The sequence below is a fragment of the Triticum urartu genome, chromosome 1A (genome assembly GCF_056163025.1).
Source record: "Triticum urartu cultivar PI428250 chromosome 1A, HENAU_Tu73, whole genome shotgun sequence".
Taxonomy (NCBI): Eukaryota; Viridiplantae; Streptophyta; class Magnoliopsida; order Poales; family Poaceae; genus Triticum; species Triticum urartu.
Window position 1 is genome coordinate 537,717,013 of NC_141873.1, and position 26,349 is coordinate 537,743,361.

General features: G+C 48.4%; 4 protein-coding genes and 1 pseudogene across 4 annotated transcripts; 4 read left to right on the forward strand and 1 right to left on the reverse strand.

Annotated features, from left to right (window-relative positions):
* Positions 1-324: 324 nt before the first annotated feature.
* On the reverse strand, positions 325-1,781 carry LOC147992363 (protein FAR1-RELATED SEQUENCE 5-like; annotated as a pseudogene).
* Positions 1,782-3,567: 1,786 nt separating this feature from the next.
* Positions 3,568-4,674, forward strand: LOC147992364 (uncharacterized). The gene is made up of 2 exons (XM_087539013.1): positions 3,568-3,639; positions 4,219-4,674. Exons 1-2 carry the CDS (start codon positions 3,568-3,570, stop codon positions 4,672-4,674), a joined length of 528 nt encoding a protein of 175 aa, XP_087395139.1.
* Positions 4,675-10,711: 6,037 nt separating this feature from the next.
* LOC125530058 (uncharacterized) lies at positions 10,712-12,582 on the forward strand. The gene has a single exon (XM_048694456.2). The coding sequence runs from the start codon at positions 10,866-10,868 to the stop codon at positions 12,402-12,404; it is 1,539 nt and encodes a 512-aa protein (XP_048550413.2). The 5' UTR covers positions 10,712-10,865; the 3' UTR covers positions 12,405-12,582.
* A 4,501-nt stretch (positions 12,583-17,083) lies between these two features.
* Positions 17,084-20,294, forward strand: LOC147992365 (protein IQ-DOMAIN 6-like). Its single transcript, XM_087529572.1, has 4 exons — positions 17,084-17,495; positions 17,611-17,835; positions 19,101-19,214; positions 19,326-20,294. The coding sequence occupies exons 1-4, from the start codon at positions 17,241-17,243 to the stop codon at positions 19,959-19,961; spliced, it is 1,230 nt and encodes a 409-aa protein (XP_087385698.1). The 5' UTR covers positions 17,084-17,240; the 3' UTR covers positions 19,962-20,294.
* A 3,329-nt stretch (positions 20,295-23,623) lies between these two features.
* LOC125528294 (putative cytokinin riboside 5'-monophosphate phosphoribohydrolase LOGL7) lies at positions 23,624-25,600 on the forward strand. Its single transcript, XM_087529579.1, has 7 exons — positions 23,624-23,888; positions 23,988-24,085; positions 24,189-24,219; positions 24,694-24,793; positions 24,894-24,964; positions 25,074-25,217; positions 25,319-25,600. Exons 1-7 carry the CDS (start codon positions 23,778-23,780, stop codon positions 25,409-25,411), a joined length of 648 nt encoding a protein of 215 aa, XP_087385705.1. The 5' UTR covers positions 23,624-23,777; the 3' UTR covers positions 25,412-25,600.
* Positions 25,601-26,349: the final 749 nt, after the last annotated feature.

Here is a 26,349-nt window from a genome sequence, read left to right on the forward strand (position 1 = left end):
AGATGTTTAGCGGCATTAAGATAAATGTGCAATAGACAAAGTCGATGACTAGTATTTCGAAACACGTATGCAACTGCACCTGCCATGGCCGCATCTTGATCAGTGAAAATTGTGCTTGGATGCTTACCCGACATTGCAGTTAGAAAGGTTTGAAACAGCCAGTCTTCTTGTGATGGTTTGTTCCAAGGATTGGAGCAAAAGGCATTTGAAACTTATTAGTTTGAAACGTAGTGTCAAATGATACAGCATCTCCAAAACATGCGTAATCCATGATAGACTGGCCATCTGCCCAAAACAAATTAGCAATCCGACCATCTTTCTCATCTACTTGAAAGGCATAAAAAATGTTGGATCCTCTCTCTGCTTATTTTTCAAGTATTCCAAAAGTGTTTGCGAATCATTTGATTCTAAGTACTTTTTGCGCTCACGACCAATCTCGTTATTGCAATCCATCTTTGAGAATGGCACTTTATCTGGTCCTCCATAAAACGCTACCATGAAGTCATACACCTGGGATGGCTTCATCCCTGCTTCCCGTATTTGGCCAATTAGATGTCTGTCCGTCTCTATAACACGCCGTTTGGACCTCAGTTTGTGCACATTATTGGGACTAGCAAGATAATGATTATAATCGCTTACAACCTTTTGCACCGTCCAAACCCCCTCACTGCTAACAGTAAACTAAATACGGGCATTGCAACCCGTCCTTGTAGTGTCTTTCGACGACGCGGTTTCTCGATGACCTTCGTTACTGCAAACAATATATTTTTGATATATGCTACCATCATGTCGACGCTTTGTCTGGTTCTTTCTAATACTAAATCCAACTTTGCCGGCATATTTGTTGTACATATCATAAGCAGCTTCCTCTGAATCATAAGTCTTTCCAACTTCAGGAATAATCAACGTTTGCCCATCTTTATTAACCTGCGATGCACAGCGTTCACAGTTCAATTTTATATAAGCACAATGCAATGCCAAAAACAATTTTTCTTCAAATTTGAGCCGGGAGACCGCTGCACCTGTAGTGTTTGCTCTCGGCCGGCTCCACGACCATCGGCGACCGCGTCATCCTGCTAGCCTTCTGTTGACATGATTTGCGGCGGCGGCAAGTCCATGATGCATGTCGTGACGTCCGGCATGGCCACCCCTGACCTCCTCGACTGTAGTTCTACTTCAGACTGCAACAACACGATCCGGTCATGCAAGGGAGAGGACGTGTTTGGACGGCCGGAGGACATGGCTATCGTTCCGCCTGCTGCAATAAGCCTCGGGCCAGGGAACTGGCGGCTAGTCGAATTGCGTGGAGGACATTGTTCCGGTTGCTCGGCCATGAGCAATTTTCGATCTGAGGCCAACTCCACCGCGCAACCTTATCCTGTCCGGCCTTGTCCGTTTGAGGTAAAACAGACAAACGAGGCGGCCTAGCGTGCGACGGTCCGGACCTATCTGGTTCGTTTTGTGTCCGGGCCGACCCATTTCGAGCGCAAACTTGTGCCGGGTTTAGGTCGCAGGGGACACCAAACAGACGCGCGCCTCGTCCGCGTCGGGGCCGCGTGGCAAGCGGCCACCTACCTCCCACCCGCCCACATGAATGCACACACGCGGGCGGCCCCGTCTGTCATCCGCCCAGGCGAGGGGTCGCGGTCCTTCTTAAATGGGAACCGTGGACCGGTCATCGTCCACACTGCCCCACGCCACCCCGCGGCCTCCTTGAAACCCGACAGCCCCAGACCCCCAAACCCTAGCCTCGAACTCGCCGGCCGGCCGCCCGCAGCCATGGGGCTATGGAACTACGGCCGCAAAGGCAAGCACGACCGCCAGGCTGGCTCGTCGTCAGGACGCCGCCGCGGCTCGGTGAAGAAGGAGCAGCCCGCGTCTCCATCGCCACCACGTCGGGCCCCCGCGCCGCCTGCGTTCTCCATCGCGCCCATGGCCGTCGGCGCGCGCGACCGGCACTACATCGAGGCGGCCATTTGCCGCCGTTATTGGGAGACGAGGACGCCGCTGCCCTGGAGCGACGTCCACCTCCCCAATAACTGGCACCTGTTGGCCAACCGCGTGCCGATCCCGCCCGTGCGCGCCGCCAGGAGATCCAGCGCCGCCGCCGCCTCCTCCCGGACGACCTCTACTACGACGAGAGGTACGCCCCCGGCTCGCCATTGAGGGACACTTGGCTCGCGATGAGCACGACGTGCGGCGGGCGTCGTTCTTCGCCGGCACGTCGACGGGGCCGCGGCGGCCACTTGAGCCCCGAGCGCCTCCCCAGGCGCGCGGGCGTACGTGGGTGCGCGGCCTGACGCCCATGCCGTCGCTGTCGCCATCTTCATCGCCACCCCCACCTCCTCGCATGACGGCGGAGGAGGAGGCCCGGCTCATGGCGCGTGTGCTGGAGGACTCCATGCACACGCACGACGAGCGCCAATGGGAGGGCCTCGAGGAGATGACGGCCCTCTCCGCGGCCGGCGATGTCGTCATCCCCGAGCCGAAGATGGTGCTGAAGGAGGAGGTGGTGGAGGAGCCGCCGGTGGCCGCGTTCCACCCTGGCCTGGTGGGCCAGGGGTGGAGCTGGTCGTGCTCCGCTGAGTAGATGGCGACCGCCATAGGGGTCGTGAACTGGTGCCCCACACCGCCGCGGTCGCCGGAGTGGGAGGCCTCGCCTTGGGAGAAGGTGGTGCAGGCACCGCCCACCTTCCAGCCCGCCGCCCCCGTGCACCACGGACCGCCGACCCACCTGTGTACGCCGCCGGACTACGTCGACCTCGTCAGCGACGACGATGACACCGGCGGCCAGTGAAGACGGCGACGGCCACGACATCGACGGCCACGACAGGAGCGCGCGGGAGGCGTTTTTTTATTTTGTTTTTATGTTAATTATGAAACTGGACCGTTTAAGTGGACTAACAAACTGGGCCGTTTTTGTGGCCATGACCCCTATATATGTTTTATGTTTTTTTAACTGCATTTATTTAGTTTTTTAGTCATTTCATTTAAGTTTTTATATATTTTTTATTCACGCCCACCCCGGACAGGTTTTGGGGTGCGGCTGCGCGTTGGGTGCACCCACGACCCATCAGACAAACGCGGACATGGACGAACCCATTGCCGCCCTAAAGGGATAAAATCCGGCTAAACCGAACGTTCGTTTGGGGTCGCGCGGTGGAGTTGGCCTGATTGATGTTGTATTGGCGGCGGACAAGCCTGCAGCTGCGTATCTGACCATAATGAGTAAATTGCAAAACAACACCACATTTGGGGACGCGAAATCAAAAAACCACCACCTTTCGTTTTTTTTGCAAAAAACCGCCACTTTTGTGCTAACAGTTTGCAAAAAACGTTGATTACTCGATCAGTCCCGTTTGAGGGCAAACCTGACGTCCAGGGCCCGCTGTCAGGTGCCACGTGGCCTGTGCGCACACGGCGCTCGTCAAGCGCCGTTAGACGGCGCAAGACAAACTGGTCGAACCCAACCGGGTCGGCCATTCCCCACTCCTCGCCTGTCGGACCCCGCCGCTCCCGCCCCGCCGTCGCCCCTCGCCCCCGCCGCCGACGGCAACCGCAGCAGCCATGGTTTCCTGGAACGACGGCGAGACTAGTGACTCGTCTATTTCTCTCCCCTCGTACGAATCGGAGCCCTACGTGAGTTTTCCTCTCTGTCAGTTAGGGTTAGGGTTCTTCCCGAATTCAAGTTTGATTTCACCAATTTGATTTTGTATTTGACTGTCACGTTCTTCTCTGGTTCTAATAATGTAGATACCACGGACCACTGTGGATCTCGAATGGTGTGGCATTGTTTCTGGAGGCCCGATCTGCAGTCATAAGACGCCAGTGGAGAGGGGAGTTGCATTTCAAAGCATCCACACCGGCCGTAGGTTTTTGGGGTGTTCGGAGCTAGTTAGTAATTGTTAACTGTTAGTGATTATGTATACAGCTCTGTTTTGCCTTCTACTCCTTAATGTTAGCAGTAGATGTTAATTGAAGAATTAGGATTGTTAACTGAAGAATTAGGATTGTTAACTAAAGCAATAGATGTTACAAGTGGTTTATTTAAAAAAAATTATGAATGGTCAAATCTTGAGTAATTATGTTTAATTGGCATGGTTTCTAGCTGCTTGTAGCAAGTAGTACATGCATAATTATGTTTGTTAACTATATGAACTGCTTAAATCCTGAATAAATGATTAGAATTTTTGTTGTAATATTTATTTGGTTAATCAGGGAGGTTACAGCTGTGGTCTTGTTGAGTGGGTTGACCCAGAATGGCCAGAGCCACTTAAGAATGCTATGCGCAAGCTTTGGGATATGTATGAGCAGAGCCAAGAGCAGATCAAGGTTAAAGAAGATGTGATTGCCCTGCTAGAAGAAGAGAAGCGTCTGATGCAGGCAAAACAGAAGAGTGTTCAGGAAAGTGGCGCTGATCAGGTTGCACCTGATGCTAATGAAATCAAGACTGATCTTGAGAAGGAGAATATGTCACTGAAGCGAGATGTAGAGCTGCTGAAGAAGATCCAGGCCACTCAGGCTGAACTCATTAGCAAATGGAGGAAAGATGCACATGTTGATGAAGTCAATCAGCAGAAGAAAAGGCTTGAGTTTGCCATATCTGACCTTTTAAAGGATGGAGAGGCCAACAAGTCTAAGCTGAAGAGAATCAAGGCTATATGTGATGAGTGATTGCAATAATTATGTATGGTGCTTATTTATAATAGAAGGATGGCACTGTTGTAATAGAAGGAGGAGTTGGAAAATTATGTATGGTGCTTATTTATGGTACTTGTTGTAATCCAAGATTTGGTATTTGATGGCACTGGTTCCATTTTAATCTGCCATGTGATGCTACTTGTTGTAATCCAAGATTTGGTATTTGATGGCACTGGTTAAATTTTAATCTGCCATGTGATGCTACTTGTTGTAATTCAAGTTTTGGTATTTGATGGCACTTGATAAAGTTAATATGAATTATGATGGTACTTGTTAAAGTTTAATATGAATTTTGATGGCACCGTCGAGGATGCCACCAACTCATGTAGGGTTAACCCTACCCCTCGACAACCGCCGAGGATGGCCTCAACTCATGTAGGGTTAACCCTACCCCTCGACAACCGCCGAGGATGGCCTCAACTCATGTAGGGTTAACCCTACCCCTCGACAACCGTCGAGGATGGCCTCAACTCATGTAGGGTTAACCCTACCCCTCGACAACCGCCGAGGATGGCCTCAACTCATGTAGGGTTAACCCTACCCCTCGACAACCGTCGAGGATGGCCTCAACTCATGTAGGGTTAACCCTACCCCTCGACAACCGCCAAGGATGGCCTCAACTAATGGAGGGTTAACCCTACCCCTCGACAACCGTCGAGGATGGCATCAACTCATGTAGGGTTAACCCTACCCCTCAACAACCGTCGAGGATGGCATCAACTCATGTAGGGTTAACCCTACCCCTCGACAAACGTCGAGGATGGCATCAACTCATGTAGGGTTAACCCTACCCCTCGACAATCGTCGAGGATGGCATCAACTCATGTAGGGTTAACCCTACCCCTCGACAACCATCGAGGATGGCATCAACTCATGCTAAAATCCAGCAACACCATGATCATTTCAGCATGGTCATTTCAGCAAGATAAAGTATCATATGGATCATAATAACAGTGCATAACATCGTATGGATCATAATAACAGTGCATAAAGTATCATAACAGCAAGATCGTTACATGAGTTTCTTGCTCCATAACATCAGACCAACATAAGTTGTTTCAAAATAACAAGTTTAGGCAGACCAACATCAGACCAACAGGAATAATGATCAACAAGGAAGCATTAGTTCCCTGAAGCATAAAAGTAATCTCTGAGCCTGGATGGTTTTTTCCTCTGTCTTGGTGGCAAGAAGGGTGCTGCTGGGGTAGCTGCTGCTGTTGAAGCTCTCCTTGTTGCTACACCAGATGTGCTTGCCCTTGCTGCTGGAGCTCTTGAACTACTTGCCCTGCTTGCTGGAGGTCTTGAGCTGCTTGCCCTGCTTGCTGGAGCTCTTGAGTTGCTTGCCCTGCTTGCTGGAGCTGCTGAGGTAGCTGCCCTTTGTGGTGCTCTCCCAGCTGGTGATCTAGCAGATGGAGCTGCAGCAGAAGATGGTGCAGCCCTTGGTGCAGAAGATGGTGCACCCCTTGGTGTAGAAGATGGTGCACCCCTGTTTTCCTGCAACAAGAATAAAATGGCAGATCAGAGCATTAATGGTACAATTTGGAAATCTATCTAAGGTCACATGTAATGCAAGGTACCTTGTGTTTGTTCTTCCTAGCAGCAAGTGCTGGCTTCAAAACATCCCCACAAATTGTGTATCTGTGGCCCTGCTTGCTACAGTTACTGCATGTAATTGTCCCCATCCTTGATGTTTCCTTAGGTTTAGGCACTTCAAACCTGCCCTTCCTCCTCTTTGTTTGTTTCCTACCCTTCTTCTTGTGGAAAACAGGGGGGTCAATGTCTCTTGTAGCAGTTTTTGTCCATAGATTAGGTCCAGGAACAGGGTATATCATTGGCTTGTAGGCTTCCAAATACATTTCCTTCTTAAAGAACTGATGCACAAAATCTTCTAGATGCTGTTTGGATTTATAAATTGCAGAGACAACATGATTGCAAGGTATGGCTGTCATGTCCCATTTTCCACAGCCACAAGTCCAATCCTTTAAATTGACTGCATATGATTTCTCCCCACTATTGACTTGATACAAATCTGGGTCTGCCATCAAAGCTTTGCAGTTCCTAGCCCATTCCTTGGACTCTGCCAGTTTTTCTGAATATGTAGGGGTAATTGTCCATCTAGCAATCTCTCCCCCAATTCTCTTTTCATTAAACTTGACCATCAACTTAGACCTTACTCCTTCAAGCATTGTTTTAATGGGTTTTCCTCTAATATCTAAAATCATCCTGTTGAATACCTCACTAATGTTATTAACTACTAGGTCAGTTTTAAAATTCTTGTCCATAGTATGCCTAGCCCATGTTTCAACAGGAATTCCCTTTAACCAAGCCCAAGCATCCTCACTTTCTTTCCTCATTTCTTCCATTGCAACATTAAAACCATCCTCGGTGTATGAATATGCAGCTGCATCCATATATTTCTTAAGTTCATCTCCTCTAAACCCAACATTTTGGAAATTTGCATAAATGTGCCTTAGACAATATCTTTGTGGGCAGTTGGGAAAATGTGTGTTATGGCATTAAGAAGGCCCTGGTGAAACAATTAATACCTAAGTTAAGATGCTAACTAGGTGGTCAAACTAAGGTTGCAAAGAATAGCAATCTAAGGTTAAGTAAATTTGCAAATGGAGCAACTCACCTTCTGCCTGTCTGAGATTATTGTGTAGTACCCAAACTGTCCACATTCTCCACCAATAGCAATCTTTAGTTGAGTTAAAAACCATGACCAACTTGCGGTGTCTTCCTTTTCAACCACTCCAAAGGCCAATGGAAAGATGTTATTGTTTCCATCTCTGCCTGTAGCAGCCAATATTTGTTGTCCTATATTCAGCTTCACAAAACATCCATCCAGACCTGAAATCAACATGATTTAATAGAATGCAGCAGAACAAATTAAAAATGCAATGAAAGAGAATAAATGAAGTGGAATAATTTTGACAAGAACATACCAATGAAAGGTCTACACCCTTTCAAAAATCCTTCTATTTGTGCTCCAAGACACATGAAAAGTCTATGAAATCTTGGATTGAGACTAGGGTGCTCTCTCACAACTCTTGTGGTGACAATGCATCTGCTCCCAGGGTTGGTGTCCAACACAGTTTGTAGATAGTCTCTGATCCTTGTGTATTGTGCTTCTTGATCACCTTGGACAACTGAAAGAGCTTTCTGCCTTGCCCTATAGGCCTTGTTCTTTCCAACCTCCACACCAATTTTCTCCTTTGTCTTCTCTATGACAGTTTCAACTCCTGCTCTAGGATCTGTCCTCATGCTATCCTCAATTGCTTTTGCTACAAACCTTGTTGGAACCTTGCAGTTCTCACCAGATGGAGCACAGGTGTGCTCTAGTTGCAATTTCCTAATACAGAAAGTTTTTTCATTACCAATTACAGAAGCAACCATGTGAAAGGGGCATCCTTTCTCAACACAGTCAACTATAATCCTGTCTTTGTTGTTTCTGTGGTAATGAAAATTCCTCTTTTGAGTCACATGCAAGTTAATCAAAGCTCTTCTGAACTGGTACACATCCAGAAAACACAAATGCCAGCAAATTTGCTCCTGTGGGGTTAACCTGCTCTCATCATACCATTGCCTGGCCTTCCTCTTCTTTGCCCTGAATTTTCTACCACTTGAGGGCAAATAAACCTCCACTTCTACATCAGAATCATCTGGATGTGGCTGATCTATATATTCATCACTTGAGGGGATATAGTCAGCCTCAAGTGCAGATTGAGAGCTGCAATGAGATCTACTTGTTGGGCCCCTCCTCACTGGCAATTTAAGCAAAGGTTCTGGTGGAACAAATTCCTCTTCCTCCTCAGACTCACAGAACAAGTCCTCTGGCTCTGAATCCCCTTCAAATTCTCTTTTCCTCTTCAAATCTTTTATTTTCTGGTGGAGATCGGCATCATCATCCACTTCCTCTCCAGCTACATCCTTCCCCATGCCATAATCAGATTCTGAACTCTCATCATCATCTTCAGAGCTGTCAGCATTTGTAACTTCTTTCTCCACAAACATTTCCTCCTCCTCCATTTGAACTTCTTGCACTACTGGCATGTCATCAGCAAACTCATTGAGAAATGCATCTAGCTCATTGACACCTACAATGTCCTTCCCCTTTCTCACATTGCAGCTCTCCTGAGTGAAAAAGGTAATCTCCAATAGAATCTTGTGTATAAACACTTATAATAGGAACAGAGCACTCTGCTCTTTCACTGCACTGACTTGGATAGAGCACACCTGCATCATCTATATCATATACTTTAGGTGAACCAATCTCTGAAATAGGTATCTACTTCTCAACTTCATCTCCATTGTTGATGTGCAACTGTGGCCTAAGTGATGTTCTTCCTTTCATAACTGTGATAGTGATACACCTTTTCTCCTCATATAATTCCAGCATTTCTTCTACATCTTCAGTACATTTAATCAGCTGCATTCCTTCAATTCCTAAACCATCTTCCTTCACATAGTACATGGAGTCCTTCTCATCATACCCCTATGTCCCAATAAGAGCTAAAAGATTGATGTAGGTAATATCTGACTGACATAAGGTCCTTTCCAAATTGTCACAGCCATGGAAATGAAACCGAACATCCCATATGTCATCATCCAGACTGCAAACACAAAACAGAGCACATCATATTACGTTAACAATATATTCAGCTCATTGTAATTCAGTTAATAGTACACTACATCAACACCAAATAAGTTAACTGACAATTCAATCTACTCTAAATTCAGTATATACCATATTCACATAAATGCAGTTAACAGTACACTGAAGCAATACCAAATCAGTTAACTTATATTTCTCTCCAATTTAAGTTTTCAATATTGCAGAATCAATAAATTGATTAAATTCAGTTCAGTTAACTGAAATCTAGTGAACCAAATTACAGTAATTATCCTCAACAAAAAATTTGGACAGCTTGTTCACATCTAAAACCAATATTTCTAAACCCTAGTTCCTAAACTGTAGAAATAGCGACACAGATTTATAAACCATAGTTCCTAAACAGCAGTGACAACACAAATTTATAAACCATAGTTCCTAAACAGCAGTGGAAACCCTAATTTCTAACACATAATGCAAATAAATGTACAGACAGCGACACAGAACTCACTCTATGCCGCCGAGACCAGAAGTGAAGTTGTGGCTGTTATGCGGATTCGCCTTCCAGACCTGCGCCAACCTTGCCGCCGCTGACATCTCGATGTCGTAGCTGCCGGGTTCCTGGGGGCGCTCATCTCCATCGTCGCACGCGGCCGCACCAGGGACGAGCGTGCGCGCACACTGAACGTGGGAGAAAGATTTGTCCCCACCGTCGAAGGAAGAGGAGTTCCCGCGGTCGTCCCTGCCATCTCCGGCAGAGCCGCCGCCGCCGCCGTCGGCGGCCATGGGTGAACACGACGGGGGTGAGCGGGAAGGAGGCGGCGCGGTGGGATTTGGGGGGAGTGGGGGGAATGGTCGACCGGGTTCAACCCGGTAGGGTTTTCTCTTGCGCCGTCTAACGGCGCTTGACGGGCGCCGTGTGCGCACAGGCCACGTGGCACCTGACAGCAGGCCCTGGACGTCAGGTTTGCCCTCAAACGGGACTGATCGAGTAATCAGCGTTTTTTGCAAACTGTTAGCACAAAAGTGACGGTTTTTTGCAAAAAAAAAAACGAAAGCTGATGGTTTTTTTATTTTCGCGTCCCCAAATGTGATGATTTTTTGCAATTTACTCGACCATAATAGGAAACAAGCAATCTCAGCCGCGTAGTTATGGGAGCCGGGATCGCACGTACAAGTTCAGTTTTCCAGCCAAGCCGTATGCGTGCCTGCAGCGATTGGAACGGAGCTGCGTCTTGCGTGGGGGGCAAACGTGAGGAGGCCGTGCGATGTCCAGCTATACACGTGGCAGCAGATGACGTCTGGGTTGCAAAGGATGAGGTTTGCAACAGGTACGCACGGAATTCCCATAAAGGCTGCCGTCTTTTCCATAGGCGAGTGAACAATATTTGGCTCAGCTTGCACGATGCTGATCACTCGCAACTACCCGGATCCGAGTCGGTTTCCCTCATGAACACCAGAAATTAAAGAAAATCGCCGCTGAACTTCCCGCTCGATCAATGCCTCTATTTAGTCGCAAGCCCACCCCGCCGATCGAGTACGATAGTACTATATGGCTAGGACGGATGCCTTCCAACGCCGCCGGCTGTGCGCGGACGAGGACCGCCTCGGCGCCCTCCCCGACGATCTCCTCCTTGACATCCTGCGCCGCCTCGACACCCGCACCGCGCTCGGCGCCGCGGCGCTCTCCAGGCGTTGGGCCAGCCTGCCCCGCGAGGTCCCCGTCCTGGACCTCAAGGTCAGCGACGTACTGCCGCCGCGCTACCACCGGTGCTTCCGCCTCCGCGAAGACGCCAGGGATTCGAAAATCAGCTCCACCTTGTCTGACAGGAGGCTTCTAGAGGCTATCACCGCCCGGTACGAGCGCCGCGCCATGCGATCCATGGTCTGCTCCGTCAAGAGCCTCCTGGCCAGCCCCGCTCGCCGGCGCGTGGAGAGGCTGTCGCTCGAGGTCTTCGCCTACAGCACCTCGGCCTGCATCAACCGCCTGGTCGTGGACGCCGTCGATTCCTGGGGCGTCCGGGATCTAGAGGTTGTTGCCACCCCTACGGGGCCGCTCACGCGTCAGGAGCCGCCGGCCTACAGCTTCCCTCTTGGCCTCATCAGCAGGAAGCCCGGCGAGTCCCGACTGCGAAGCCTCAAGCTTTCCAACTGCTTGCCCCCGCCGCTCCGGGGATTCAACGCGCTCACCACGCTCGTCTTGCGAGACTTGCCGGTTCCCACGCCGGCGGCCGCCTACGAGGAAGCGGTCGCCGCGTGCCCGCAGTTGCAAGTGCTACACATCCTTTCATGCGAGATCAAGATAATAGCCCGCAGGGTGGTTCTTGACGCGCCCAAATCGGAAATCAGGGAGCTTGTACTCGGCGGCGAGCTCGTGTCGGTCGAGATCCGGTCTCTCCCGAAGCTCGAGAGTCTCGCCAGCCAGGAAGCTACCGTGCTGCTTTGCTCCGCCGCCGCCGCCCCGTGCCTTGCGCACGTGAGCCTCGCCTTCTCGATTGGCCGACTGGAAGGGGGCGGTTTACCTGGACTAAACCGCTCCTATCGCGACTTCTTGATTCAGCGGCTCGTGCAGTTCTTCCAGGGCGCCATCACCATGAAGGATCTCGTCTTGCGGTTTACTGGGCCAGAGATGTGGATCATGCCGAAGAATCCCTTCTCTGCAATGTCGAACCTGAGAAGGCTGCTGGTCGCCGACGTGCCTTCCTCATGGGACGCCTCATGGCCGTGCCTGCTCATCGAGGCGGCGCCGTTACTTGAGAGCCTATATGTGCATGTCTCCCACAGAGAAGATGAGCCAAGACAGGAGGTGCCGGGGGAGACCTCGGCTTCGCGCCATCGCCATTTGAAGGAGCTGGTTGTCATTGGATTCCAGAGGACGGAGAGGCAGATGCACCTTGTGAGGTTCGCCGTGGAGGTATCCATGGCGCTGCGGCGTGTCGCACTGCTCAAGCAGGGACGCGTCGAGGACAAAGGGCCCTGCTGCGACTGGGAGGTGGTGAGCCAGCAGAGCGCGTGGTGCGACGAGGAGAGGCTCGCCGTTCTGGATGGCATCGGCTGTTCGACGGGACAGATCGAAGTGGTGCTCAGTTGAATTGAGCTTAATGTTGGGGAATTGAAGGTGGATTGCTGTAGCTCTGGTCTGGCTCCCCAATTCGAATAAATGGAACCTGGCGGGTGGGGTGATTTCCTGCTGCTCCAACAATTTATTTGTATGCCATGTGTGTGAACTGAAATGTTACATTCAGTTATTTTGGTGCTGCTACTTTGTATCTGAACCTGCTGAACAATGATGCCATGCAATATGATTGGAATATCATGGTTTCTTGTTTTATGATCCTCCTATTAGTTGTTGTCTTTTGGGCGGGCGAAAAAAAATGAGATGACAATGTTGTAACCGTTTAAATCCTATTTATCCTCTTATTAGACTGTCAAAATGCCTGAACTGGTCTTGTAAACTGAGCAGAGCAGTCATTGATGATCTGCAGACTGGAAATGCCCTGCGAAAAATCTCGACAGTGAATCTGAACCAGTCGAGTGGAATCACTTCAACCAGGCTCAGCTTGTTCTTTACTGCAAGGAAAAGTTAGGATATAATATATTACCTCAGTATCAAAATGTAGTAGTGTTTAGGTGAATCTACACGTCTATGTATATGAGCAGACAGAGTACAGAATTTCACATGTGTTTTTACTTTTCTGAAAAAAACAGAGGTCATGCAGGGTTGAGGTAATTCTGCATGACCCGCTAGAATAAACACGTTTTCATCTCCCATGTGAGGGGAGTCCGCTGGTTAAGCAGATGTGTAGTAGTGCTGGTCCGGAGTGGACTAAGTAAGAAGACACCTGACCCTGACGGAACCTTCACCTGGGTTTTATCCTCTGTTATTTTTTTCGGATAAACTTATAATACTCGAGCATCAAACGTACAATCCTGCTTATATAAATCGATGACCTCTAGGGGTCCTGATTCCAACCAGACAACAGTTCTACTCTTTGTTCTAGTAAAACTAGCTTAAAAATCACTAACTAAATATTGATTACACTTGATATGAACAATACTAGTCGTTCGAAGAGACTTCAAGTACATTATCTCTGCCACCAAGGATGCGTAGATTGATCTGTCAATGCTCTTGTCCTTCAACAAGTTCACCGCTATAAGTGAATCCATTTCGATACAAACTGGAAGTTCCCGTCCGCTGAATAGCAATGGATAAACCCTTCATGCATGCACATATTTCTACTTCAAGGGCATCTCGGCATGAAAATAACTCCTTGCAAGATGAGTAAATAATGTTGGCTAGATTATCGCGAAGCACCATACCAGCACCAACCCTTCCATCATTAGTCCAGGAACCATCCGTATTGAGCTTCACCCAACCTGCTGAAGGAGAAAGCAACTTAGCAGGAGGCACAATTCGTGATATTTCATATGGCCTATTTACCGCTGGATCATAAGATATCACCGCTTTATCTTTCACCGGATCACAATTAGAATTTTGTGCTATAGCAATTAATGACTCAGCTGCATAAATATTGGCGCCAAGCATCCATCAGTGTTGGAATTTTATTATGTACCAACTCATTCCAATTATGCCAACATCTCCATAAAGTGAATAATAACATAGCTCGCTCAATATCTCCCAAAGGATATAAAACTTCCAGGAGCCATTCTATGCCAGTGTTAGACACCTCCTTTAATTTTGGCAGGCGCCAGACCTTACTCATGCATTCCCAGAGTTGCACTACAAGTGGGCATCAACACAAGTCATGAAAACTGTCTTCAGACTCAGTTGCACACACCGGACATAAACTTGTTACCTCTAATCCACGCTTGTTTTTATTTTGCCATGTAGGAAGTGAATCAACAACAACTCTCCACGCAAAATTCTTAACTGTGGGCGGTACCTTTGTTCTCCATATTAGCTTCCAGCAAGCTCGTTGTCCATCCGACCCATAACTCGATGCTTGGGCAGATGCCCCGCACGACTCCTCAAAAGCCATGTCATATGCATGATTCATGGCCCGGCGCAGGATGTTCACTGACATGAGCATCCCAAATCTTCCACAGTTCAAATCCTTTGAGGCCTTTTTTGGTTCATAGGATAGAATTATCGTAGGAATAGGAAATTTGTAGGAAATGAGATGACATGTATCTCAAATCCTATGAGTAGAAATGGGAAACGAGATGTCATTTGTTTCACACCAAAGGAATTTTTTCATTGAGTCTAGGCTCATTTTTATTTTCCTATGAAATGTGGAGGATGGGAACCAATCCTATATAGGAATAGGAATCGATTCCTATGAACCAAAGGGCTCTTAAGGAAAAAAATCCTATGAGAATCCTATCCTCTAGAATTTCTATGGAATTCCTCCAAACCAAAGGAGGCTTGAGTAGTGCTAGCGATGCAACTTAAAAAAATGTGGTTCCATCTTACTACGTCAATTTTTCTCCCCACCACCTCTTCATCCGTCTCCCACCCTCCATTGATTGTGTTTGGTTTTCCACCGATTCTCCTTTTTATCAAACCAATCTTTGATAACCAATAAACCAGATCAATCTACGGTATAACAATAAATTTACGGATCATAAATAAATTGTTTCTTACAGTAAAACATGATATCGACCACACATATCTGGCAACCCAATAAATCGGAATGAATTGACGGTCTGAAAACAAATAAATAACAATGAATCTCTTGCCTTTGGGACTCAATAAAGCAGATCAATCACATACATACTTATTTTTGCCAATTTAAATAATGACAGAGAAGCTATGCTTTCTAACCAAAACTTAATTATATTTTGTCTATTCGTTTTGCATCAATATTTGTCCCATAAGGTCCTCTTAAGGTGTTAAAAAGCATTTAGCCTATGTGACAACGCACCAGCACATACCTAGTTGCATTGAAAAAGGGCATTAATCCATAAGAAAAGGGGGGCATGAAAAATACGTCAAACTAGTGATCTTTCCTTGTGTGCAAGGAGGATGAAACCGCCCCGTTGCTTGTCAAAGCATAGATGGTAGCCGTGTCGGTGCCGAAATGCCTAGGAAGGCCTCCTTGATGCCTGCCGGTCGAGCGTTGCCCGAAAATTTGGCAACGCTGCGCCGACGATGCTGACCGAAGTGGCGCGTCTGCCTGCAGATGCTCGTCCGCCACTAATCCACTTCCCGACGGCATCGAGCTGCGTGGGCCATCATGGACTGCAGCGCTCCAAACAAGTAGCCGATTCGGCTAAAATTCACAGCCGCGACGGATCCTAAGGCTAGTCATAGTGGGAGTAACTTAGCTAGTAACATAGCGCACTCCAAGAAATTTTTGCTTATGTGGCAAGTATTTAATGTGAGGTAGTAGCATAATATGTTACTGTAACATAGCGCTTCCCAAGACAAGATGAGTCTACAAGCTAATAAATGAAGCCATCTATAACACTATTATTATGTTACTTTGTATTATGAAGGTAGTAACTTAAACTAATGTCATGCATATGACACTAGTCTAAGTTACTCCCCGCTATGACCAGCTTAATTGATGGGCGGCGAAACTCCAACAGCCGTCTGGAGTGACAGGGAAGACGAGCGACAGACGCGGCCTTCACGGCCAAAATCGCCGCTGGCGGTAGGCAGTCGGCGGCTCACGCACGACCCAGTTTGTTCTGCGGTAGTTGCTCAAGTGTTGCAAATTTGCAGCACTGTTGTATTTTGCAGCTGCCCTAAATGTGGAGTGTTTTCTTCAAATATATCAGACAGTTATTTGAAGTAGTATTTTTTGCATCCCGTGATGTAATAAATGGTTTTGTGCTATTAGATGGCACCTACTTCCTCCGTTCATGAATAAGTATACATTTGATATTCAAAATTGTATACTGCTACATGCACGGCGACAATTATCACAGGAAACACAGACGGCAATGCCATATCCACCATACAAGCCCAAGGCTAAAACAGCACCAGCAGCTGGATTAAGTCATCGCCCAAGCGCTCGTTGAGCCAAATGTCGTATGCGAAGTACTTTCGTTCAAAATTTATTGATAAAATAGTACTATACATCTATTTTCCCAGTGCACTTTAAAATAAAAAAAATTATCACACGGTAATCAAGATCAATAATATTCAACACATCGTCTCCTCACTTTTTACATGCACTTTGAGGCGGGGTGATTCAATAGGAGAAAGAAAATGACTTGGGTCTTTTCAATGCATTTTTTTACTCCGCTCTATAATTTGCCATAAAATTTATATATGTATATACGTTATCGTGGATGGAGCAAGTATTGGAGATGCTTCAAAAAAAAGGCATGAAAAATACATCATGCAACTAGTGATCCTCCCTTGCGAGAAACGAAACGTGAAAGCGCAGCAAGGTCCGTTCTGCCCACGTTCCCCGACGCCGTGCCGTGCCGGCGCCGCCGTCGACGGACCGTCGAGCGCGAGCTGATCGTCCCCACCTCCCCTCCTCAGGCCGTCCGTTACTGACACGTGCTTCCACGTTCCCCGTGGACCCGGCGGGTCAGCGTCGGGGGCCCGTCCCACGAGAAAGCCACGTTCCAGTCTTTCCCGGAAACCGATGCGCGACGGGAGCTCCGCCGTGCCTCCTCCCACCTGAACCAGCAAACACCTGGGCCCCACCTAGAGCGCCGGGCCCGCGCCCAGCGACCCGGCGTGCTCGCCCTCGGGGCCGGCTTTCCTTGTCGCCGTTCGAAATTCGAATTGAATGCCCACGCGCGGAGCGGAAACGGACTCCCCCGGAGAAAAGGACAACGGCTACCTCCCCCACTACTTGTACTTCCGTTTTGTCTCGTCCGATCGTCCCGGCCGGCCTCATCCTTCGTCGGTCGTCACTCCCCCCGCGCCCGCAGACGCAGACGCAGAGCCAGCCAAAGCAGGAGAGCTCCCGCCCGGACGTGTGACGAGAGCGTGAGGGCGTCGATGGGGAAGTGGATCAGGTCGCTGGTCGGCCTCAAGGCGCCGTCGGCGTCCGCGGCGCCGGGAAAGGGCCGGAAGTGGAGCCGGCTCTGGCGGGGCGCGTCCAGGGACGGCGCCGGGGGCTGCGAGACGTCCTCGACCACGTCGTCCGCCACCGCGCTCGGCTCGGTCGTGGCGCGCGCGCCGCCCGCGGACTTCCGCGTGATCAGGCAGGAGTGGGCCGCCGTGCGCATCCAGGCCGCCTTCCGCGCCCTCCTGGTAAGTGGTAACCAATCCAACGCGCAGATTGCTCCATGGTTTCGTGCTACTGCGCATTCCGATCTGATGCGATACCGGTGATGATGGACTGATGATCTGTCGCGCGGTTGATCAGGCGAGGCGGGCGCTGAAGGCGCTGCGGGGGATCGTGCGGCTGCAGGCGCTGGTGCGCGGCCGGCTGGTGCGGAGGGAGCTCGCCGTCACGCTCAGCCGCATGGAGGCACTGCTGAGGGTGCAGGAGCGCGCCATGGAGCGCCGGGCGCGCTGCTCCGCCGACGCGCAGTCACAGGACGCGCCCGGCCACCGCGACGGCCGTGCCGATCCGCTCAGGGAAACCGAGGTGCATATCTCTTTTTGATTGAATGTGCGTTTGCAATGCTTGCTTCGATCCATGACTCTTGCAGCGCTCGGTAATGTCGAGAATGTAGTTTTCATTCCTGCAAATTTGATAGAATCGCTCCATTTCTTGTGGCAAGAATTTGATGGTGAATTAGAGATTGAGGCTGAACTGGCCCTTCCTGTGGTATGGGCCTCCAGTTTCTTAGTTTAACACTGGCCCATGGGCTATGTTGTTGAGAATGTAGAAATTTGATAGAATCGCGCCATTTTTGGTGGCAAGAATTTTGTGGAGAATTCGAGAGATTGGGGCTCAGCTGGGCCTTGCTGTAACACTGGCCCATGGGTTATGTTGTTCAGTCCGCTCTCTTCCATTTCTGAAAACACACCCCTCATTTTTTTTTCTGAAAACACACCCCTCATTTTTTTTTCTGAAAACACACACACTTTCACAGGTTTTTAAACTACACCACAAATATACAATTCCTCCAAAAGAACGACATTAGTGATTTTTATTAGATCTGGATTCAAATTATAAAGTAAAAAAGATTGCCATGCTCACATATTTGAATCCAGTTGGTAAATAGTTACTTGTGCAAACCAAATTTGATTCGAGCATGAGGATTGGAGATCGTTTCGTTTCCAGGATGTGAATTCAGAGATAGTTCTGTAGATGGAAATCACCATCTGAATGCTTGACTACACTATGTGTTCACAAAAGGCAGTTTAATTAGCGGAAGAGTTCTGATGAAGTCTACTATGTTGTTATATTTTCAACTTGTCTATCTTTTTTTTAAGAACGGCTCATGTATAATTTGAGAGGTTTGCATTTGTTCTTAAAAAGAAAAGGATGTGTGAATATGGCTACTTTTATCTGAAAAGGACTTCTGCCAGTATGACTAAGACTGATATGGACAGTTAAACCTTTTTTTTGTTTTGGGTGATGATTGGGTCCATTATAAGATTGCTATTTGTGCTTTCACATGTACCATGCTTGTTCCTCGTAGTGACGATGTTAGGTGAGAAAAGCAGTACGTATACACCAATGAGGCCTTATGCAGTTAGTGATTGCCCACCATGTTTGAAGTTCAGAACACAACTTACACACAATGGAGATCAGAGGTCATGTTGACATTTCTGTGAATTAATTAGGATAACCAAGTAATATAGCATATTTGGTGTTCTCACTGGAGGAATTATGTAAGTTGATTAGGAAATGTGGCGTCAAACTTGTTTGTGACAGATTAGCTGACATTCTTAGCACTGCAGGGACGATGGTGTGACAGGCAAGGTTCTGTCAACCAAGTAAAATCAAGAATGCACATGAAACATGAGGGCGCAGTGAAGAGACAAAGGGCAATTGCTTATGCACATTCTCACCAGGTATATGCTGAATCAATGAGAATTTCCTAATACGTACACACCTTACTTTTGATACTGATCTTTATTTCTTCACTTCTTTTATTTATTTACTTTTGCTCATAATTCTTTCAGCGTGGGAGTTCAAGATACAGTGGAAGGTCAAGCTCCCCTGCAAGCTCTCTCAGGAACCATGAGTCTTACATAGAAGGATGGATGGCAACAAAGCCCTGGGAGAGCACGCATATGGACTCAAACATCGGCGAGTCGCGTCGTCTACATAGCTACAAGGAGACGATGAACTTCGAAGACTCCAAATATTCATGTGCTGGCTCCACCAAGATCAGAAGAAACAACGACTCGACCAGGGTTGAAGCAATGCCTCCACCGGCGCTCTCGGCTTCCTCTTCTGACTTTGGGTGCGACGAGAGCTCTCCGTCGACATCCTCGGTGACCCCGGGATACTCTACCAACACCTTGGCATCAGAGGCGAGATCCGACAGTGGTGGAGGGCCGGGGTACATGAGCCTGACCAAGGCTGCCAAAGCAAGGCTGGAGGACATCGGCGGCAGTCGGAGAGGGCCCTTTCAGCTGCAGAGGCAGCGATCTGGGGGCGTGCCGTATTACAGCAGAAGGGTGGCACTCTCGTCGTTGGACTCCGAGAGCAACGCGGGGTCGGATGTCTCGGCCGCCGCGAGGAGGTTGAACAGCTTGTCTCTGAAAGGCCTGAGCATGACGAGGAGCTTGGACAAGGAGAACTACAATTATTAATCCTAGCTGCTTGCTTGCTTGCTCACATGGACAAACTAGTTTGCAACGCATACATAAATATTCTTCATTCTGCTTCTGCTGTAGCGTTATGTGTACACGCCCCCAGTGTCAAGTTCAACGCCTCATTGGTTGCATTAATAATAATTAGTAATATTTTAGGTGAATTGGTCAGACAATGGAAAAGATTCCCCAACTTAGACCTCTTTTTCGCGATTGCACTGATCTAATTCCGTTTTGTACCTTGTACTGTACCTCTGTTTGTCCCTCTAGGCTCTAGCTACCTGCTGTAAAAGTTAGAATGGTTCTGAAGTGGGGATGGAGACAGTTGCTTGAGCTGGGTGGCTAAATTTCGTGTTTTGACCTTTTTCGCATAGAAATTCAGGATCTGACCCTGTTGAAAAGAATTTCGGGATCTGACCCTTTCGCTACCGCGAGGGGTTCTGGCGGTAGGTTTAGACATCCTACCGCCAGGGCACCTGGCGGCAGGGTGCGACGGAGGGGAACGACAACCGTTTGCCTGAGCTGATGTGGATAAGTACCCTACCGCCAGGGGCCCTGGCGGTAGCCTCTCTAACCCTACCGTCAGAACCCCTGACGGTAGGTGGTTGCTGGGTTTTTGCCTCGGAAAGTTTCTGTAACAAAATATCAAAGTGCCCTGGCGGTAGGTTGTGTGACCTTACCGCCAGGGTCCATGACGGGAGGGTCGTGTGTTTTATGAGTTTCAAGTTTAATTGATTGCTTCTTTTCAAAATCAATATCTTTTACCATGAAAGTATATACTTATTTTCTTTTACCATGAAAGTATACTCATATTGACAAGAACAAATGACATGAAGTTAACTTAATGTTCAAACTGAATAGATAATGAACAAATAGCATTACAAGAGGCACATAGTTTCATTATTCATCGAGAACATAATTGAAAGATACAAGACAAACTAATAGGACGATTTGCGGATAAGTTCGAAGAGCGGGCAGACATCATCATCTTCAGAGCTCCTCGTATGTTAGCCTGGGCCGTGGAGACAGAAACGGCAGCGGATCCACCGGTTCAGGCGGAGGCGGAACGCTGGTCAGCATCCGACCGTTCAAGCACTCCCACCTTGCCCTGCCCGCTAGAGTTTTCGCCTCCGCCCTTCCCTAGTTGATGATATCGAACGCAGATGCACTTGGGGGCGACATCCTGGCTCTCTCCTCTGCATTGCTCTCAAGTAGATTCTCTGGCCCAAATTGCTCAGGAGATAGTTGGCGTAATTATGCGCAACTTCAATGCACGCTTCCCGACGGACACGGCAGATACTTGGATCTGCCTCCATCTTTGCCTTCACTTCCCTTCACGCTCTGCGAGCAAGCCATGACATCGTCAAGGATCCGCTCTGCCCTCTCGTGCCACCGCTTTGCCCTCGTGGCCTCTAGGACCTCGTCTGAGACAGATCCCACCGGCTGTAGCAGCTCGGGGAAGGTCTCGTACATGTACGGGAGCGGCATCTCTGACGGAATGTGCTGGAGAGGAATGGGAGGAGCAGGCGGTGCTTGCTCCAAGCTTTCGTACCTAAACATATAGATTCATCACACAAAGGTTAATCACCTTGAATTTTTTTTCTAAACCTAGGGTTCATCATGTGGTCAAATGCATCATACCATATCATATTTCTCCAACCACATCCAACATGCATCATATCTCCAATATTCATCATATCATAAATTTTTTTAACACAAAAAATTATGAACTAGGTTCATCTTGAGGGTTCAACATTTGTTCTCCAACTATACCCACTACTTGCATCATAGCATATCAACATGCATCATCATATCACAATAAATTCCTCCAACATGCATCATACCAAAAAAAATCCTCCAAAAATAATATGAACTAGAGTTCATCTTCACATAACCATACCAACTAGTGACTAGAGTTCATATCTAACACAATATAACATCTAGAATCAACCTAAATCAAATCCTAGGGTTCAAAATAATTAAATCTAGTGCAAAAAGGGGAGTGATTTGAATCAAATAATGCGACAAATCGGAAGCTATTTGACTAAAACTAATTGAAGGGATCGAAGAAGCTTACTTTGCTTTCTTCGGGGCCATCTCGATCCGCAAAAACGGTGAACAAACGACGAAGATCGGAGGGGGAGTGGAGGAGATGAGAGAGGGGGCGAGAGGAAGAACTCCTCTGTTCTTGGGGCGGCTGGTTGGGGGGAGAAGGGGGGGGGGTGGGGCAGCCCATGGCTTATAACTGCCCTAAACCCTACCGCCAGGGGCCCTGGCGGTAGGGTCGGACAGCCTACCGCCAGAACCAGCGGCGGTAGGGTGGGACGAAGATCGTTAACGCTGCTGACGTGGATAAGTATCCTACCGCCGCAGGTTCTGGCGGTAGGCTGTCTAACCCTACCGCCAGAACCCCTGGCGGTAGGAAAAAGGGCCAGATCCCGAAATTCTTTTCAACAGGGGTCAGATCCTGAATTTCTATGCGAAAAGGGTCAAAACACGAAATTTGGCCGAGTTGGGTCACCAACGGTGAAACTTGACAAATATGGGGGAACGGTGCGAGCTTTAGGGGTTGTTTGGTTCTAGGACTAGTATTGCCATACTTTGTCATATATTTTTGTCAAACTTGTTTAAGCTTAGTCCATCAAAATGAGAGCCACACGTTGGCAAGACTGAGAGAATCTTACCATATTTTTTATGTGTATGCCATGTGGGGTCTAAGTGTGGCTTGCCTAAGATGTGGCTTGAACCAAATACTCACTTAAATTGATCAAACTTGTCTAACTTTAGATATGGCAATCTTTGGCAAAGTTAGTCACAAACCAAACAGCCCCTTAATCGGCCATTTTTAATCGTTCCGAGAAGCAAACCACGGCGTGCATGTCGTGTTCCCGAAGATCCCGTGACGCGCGTCGGAGGATCGGCCAGTGACTCCAGTCGCACAAACTATTGCCGGGTTCATTCGGATTGGCCGTCCCATATACGATGTCCTCATCAGATCAGAATCCAACGCCGTCCGGCTAAATAAACATCCATTCCAACCTGTGCGCGCTTGCGTTTCGCTTTGCCGTTGGCACGTAGTGATCGCCCTGCCCCTTGACCTGTGCATTCGGCCACGTTTGACTAACGATCTTGCTAGATGTTAATGATCTTCGATCGCGAGTGCTAAGCTTTCACCTGCTCGATCGGGACCCGAAACCAAAACCCAAAAAGTGTGTTAGTACAGTACGAGCTGTTACTGCCGGTGCCGGACACTGATAGCAGCAGCACGTAAATTTCAGTGGTGAAATGCGCAGCCCATGCATGCTCCTCGTGCCACAAAGGAGGCATGCATGATTAGACAGACGATCCAGATTTGCATGGCGTACTGCTGTAGGGTGCGCGACAGAAAGGGATGATGGTCCATGCCAGGCGGCAGCGGCACCGGCCAGAACAGTGCGGCCCATGCCGTTATCCTGAGGCGGGGCAGCGGGCAGTGTGACGGCCTGACGGGACAGGCAGGATTCTCGAGGACGGCGGGGACGGGGACGATTCAGAGTTCACAGGCTTTCGTCAGACGACGGGGACCCGGGGACACGGTGATTGGTGTCAGTTGTCACGGCGTGGCGTGGTCACCGCGCGCCAAAGCGACAGCGACGGTGGAGTTAAATGGGGGCGGGCGATCATCAGCCAGCGTCACTGCCCCTTGCAGCTACCGCCACGCCACCATAACGCAGCACGCGCGCGCGCCCAGCCAGTGAGCCAGACCAGACACGACGACGGCGACGCCGCCGCCGCCGCAGGCCGGGGCCGGTTGGAGACGGGCACGGCCGGCCGGCGATGGGGGACAGGGCGGAGTTCAGGTTCCGCACGGTGTGCGTCTTCTGCGGCAGCAGCGCCGGCCGCCGCAGGGTGTTCGGCGACGCGGCCCTCGACCTTGGCCGCGAGCTGGTAGGCGAATCGGACTGGCTCGGCTTCGCCACCGTGCGTCTTCTTGTCAGGTTATAAGCTCTTGAGCTCACGCATGGGGTTGCTCATGCACTGGCGCAGGTGACGAGGGGCGTCGACCTGGTCTACGGCGGCGGCAGCATCGGCCTCATGGGCCTCGTCGCGCGGACGGTGCTCGACGGCGGCCGCCGTGTCGTCGGGTACGTCCCTCCGTATACAACGCTTCCTCTGCTTCTTGCAGAGTGCTCTGGTCTGCCCGTCTAACACATGCACTGACTGTTTCTTCGTTCGATCTCTTGGCAGGGTGATTCCCAGGGCTCTCATGCCTGTCGAGGTACGCAATCTCGATGCTTCAGATGTTATCTATGTGCTGTACGTAGCATTGTGTATGTCTAGTCTAACCAGAGTAAGAAAAGCCCTGCTCGCATGTTCTGGTTCATGCCGAGACAGTGAAATTGCACTGTGAAAGAAACCATCCTCTCTGCTTCTCTAGGCATACAAGTTCTGGCGATTTCCCTGCAATAATAGTAAAAAAAACCCGACAGTCTATGTGAATTTGGTCAAGTTTTTGTTTTGTTTTGTTTTGTCATCTGAATTTAGCCGTACACCTGAAAGTTCACTTGGCACGTGTGGTTATCTCAGCTGAATTTGAAGTGTGTGGCAAAACATTCAAATTAATTTCATCTTACTGAAATGACGACCATGCAATTTTGGGGGGCAACAGATTGACACAGGTCTGATTTTTTATGTACAACATTATATCCAGCTTCCGTTTCTCTGAAAGTTCCACTTTAACTTGTACCAACAGATATTAGGTGAGAGCGTGGGGGAAGTAAAGGCTGTATCTGACATGCACGAGAGGAAAGCAGAGATGGCTCGACGATCTGAAGCATTCATCGCTCTTCCAGGTGCCACATGCTTAACGATCTTCCTAGTCATTCTACCATCATCGACCGATCGTGGCGCTGATGAGTTAGTATAGCTTGCTTACAATTTTCTGTTCATCAGGGGGGTACGGAACCATGGAGGAGCTGTTGGAGATGATAACATGGTCCCAACTCGGAATTCACAACAAACCCGTAAGCAACCGAGCATAACAGATAGATTGTACTGGAGGACAAATTGGCCGTAGTTTTTGCCCCAAACGAATCGAGCTTTCCGTCGTTAACAAAAATCATACCAATATAGGTTGGGCTGCTCAATGTGGATGGTTACTATGATACCCTGCTTGCACTGTTTGACAAAGGCGCGAGAGAGGGCTTCATCAACCCAGACTGTACACACATACTTGTCTCAGCGCCAACCGCCGCGGAATTGCTGACAAAGATGGAGGTGATATGACAATTTTATTGTGAAATCCATCTTTATATTCACACACTACATTTTCATTTTCCAACTGTGTTTACATGTCCTTTTCTTCTCTATGTATCCAGCAATACACTCGGTCGCACCAGGAGGTGGCCCCAGTGACGAGTTGGGAGATCTCAGAGCTTGGCTACACAACAGCACCACCGGCTGATGGATGAACTCTAACATTCATTCCACTGATATGATGATGTATTTGTTGTTTTTCTTTAATGTTTTTCCTATTAGCCAAAAGAAATTCAACGTCACGATTGAGATATGATTTTCTCTTGTGTTTAATTGTACGGTGTGCTGGTCGTTGCCATCTATTGGTTTTCAAGTTTGAATTGCATTACCAAGTATGTTTTGTTCTTCTTGCTGTCTACGGTGAATCCAATCCGGCCATTGTTGTACATGTAGAAGCAGCTGGGATATGTTATAGGTGACTTATACCTTTTTTGTTTTCTTCACAATTTGCAAGCATTCCAAAAATCCATAAATAAGTTACAATAGCTATTACGAGTTAAGTAATTAACTCGCTAAAATCCATCTTGTGATCTTGTGCACAACTCCACAGTGGTCATATTTTTACACCCAAATTTACATAAATATGTTTGTAGAGGGATAGTTCTATAGTTTCCATAATTGAGAAGACATGATCTAATATCTATGTTTATCCAATATAAGGAGTGAATTCCACTCTTTACTTCTTAGTTGGCCACCTGAAAGCTATTATCTCACTATATCAGAATTCTACCCGTTTACTCATTTAGTGGCAATATATCTATATTTTATCGTATATAAGTTTCAGACCCATTACAACAGCTCAAGATCACATGTTGGCAGCCATTGCATGCCACAACAAATAGGTCACGAGTGCCCCACAATACAATGAAAGCTATCGTGGAGTAGTCTAAAGGAAATGGGGCACTCTTGTCAAGCAACCTCCATGATGACCTTCCTACGCTTTGTTGGCGACCGCTGTATGCCGCCTCTCCCACACCATCATCCGCGCACCACACAAAATCTTTCTCCAGTTATACACCAATGTGGTACTGCGAGTATCATGCCCTTCAGCTTAGCACACACGTCTTTGATAGATGCACCCAGGCGTGTGGTA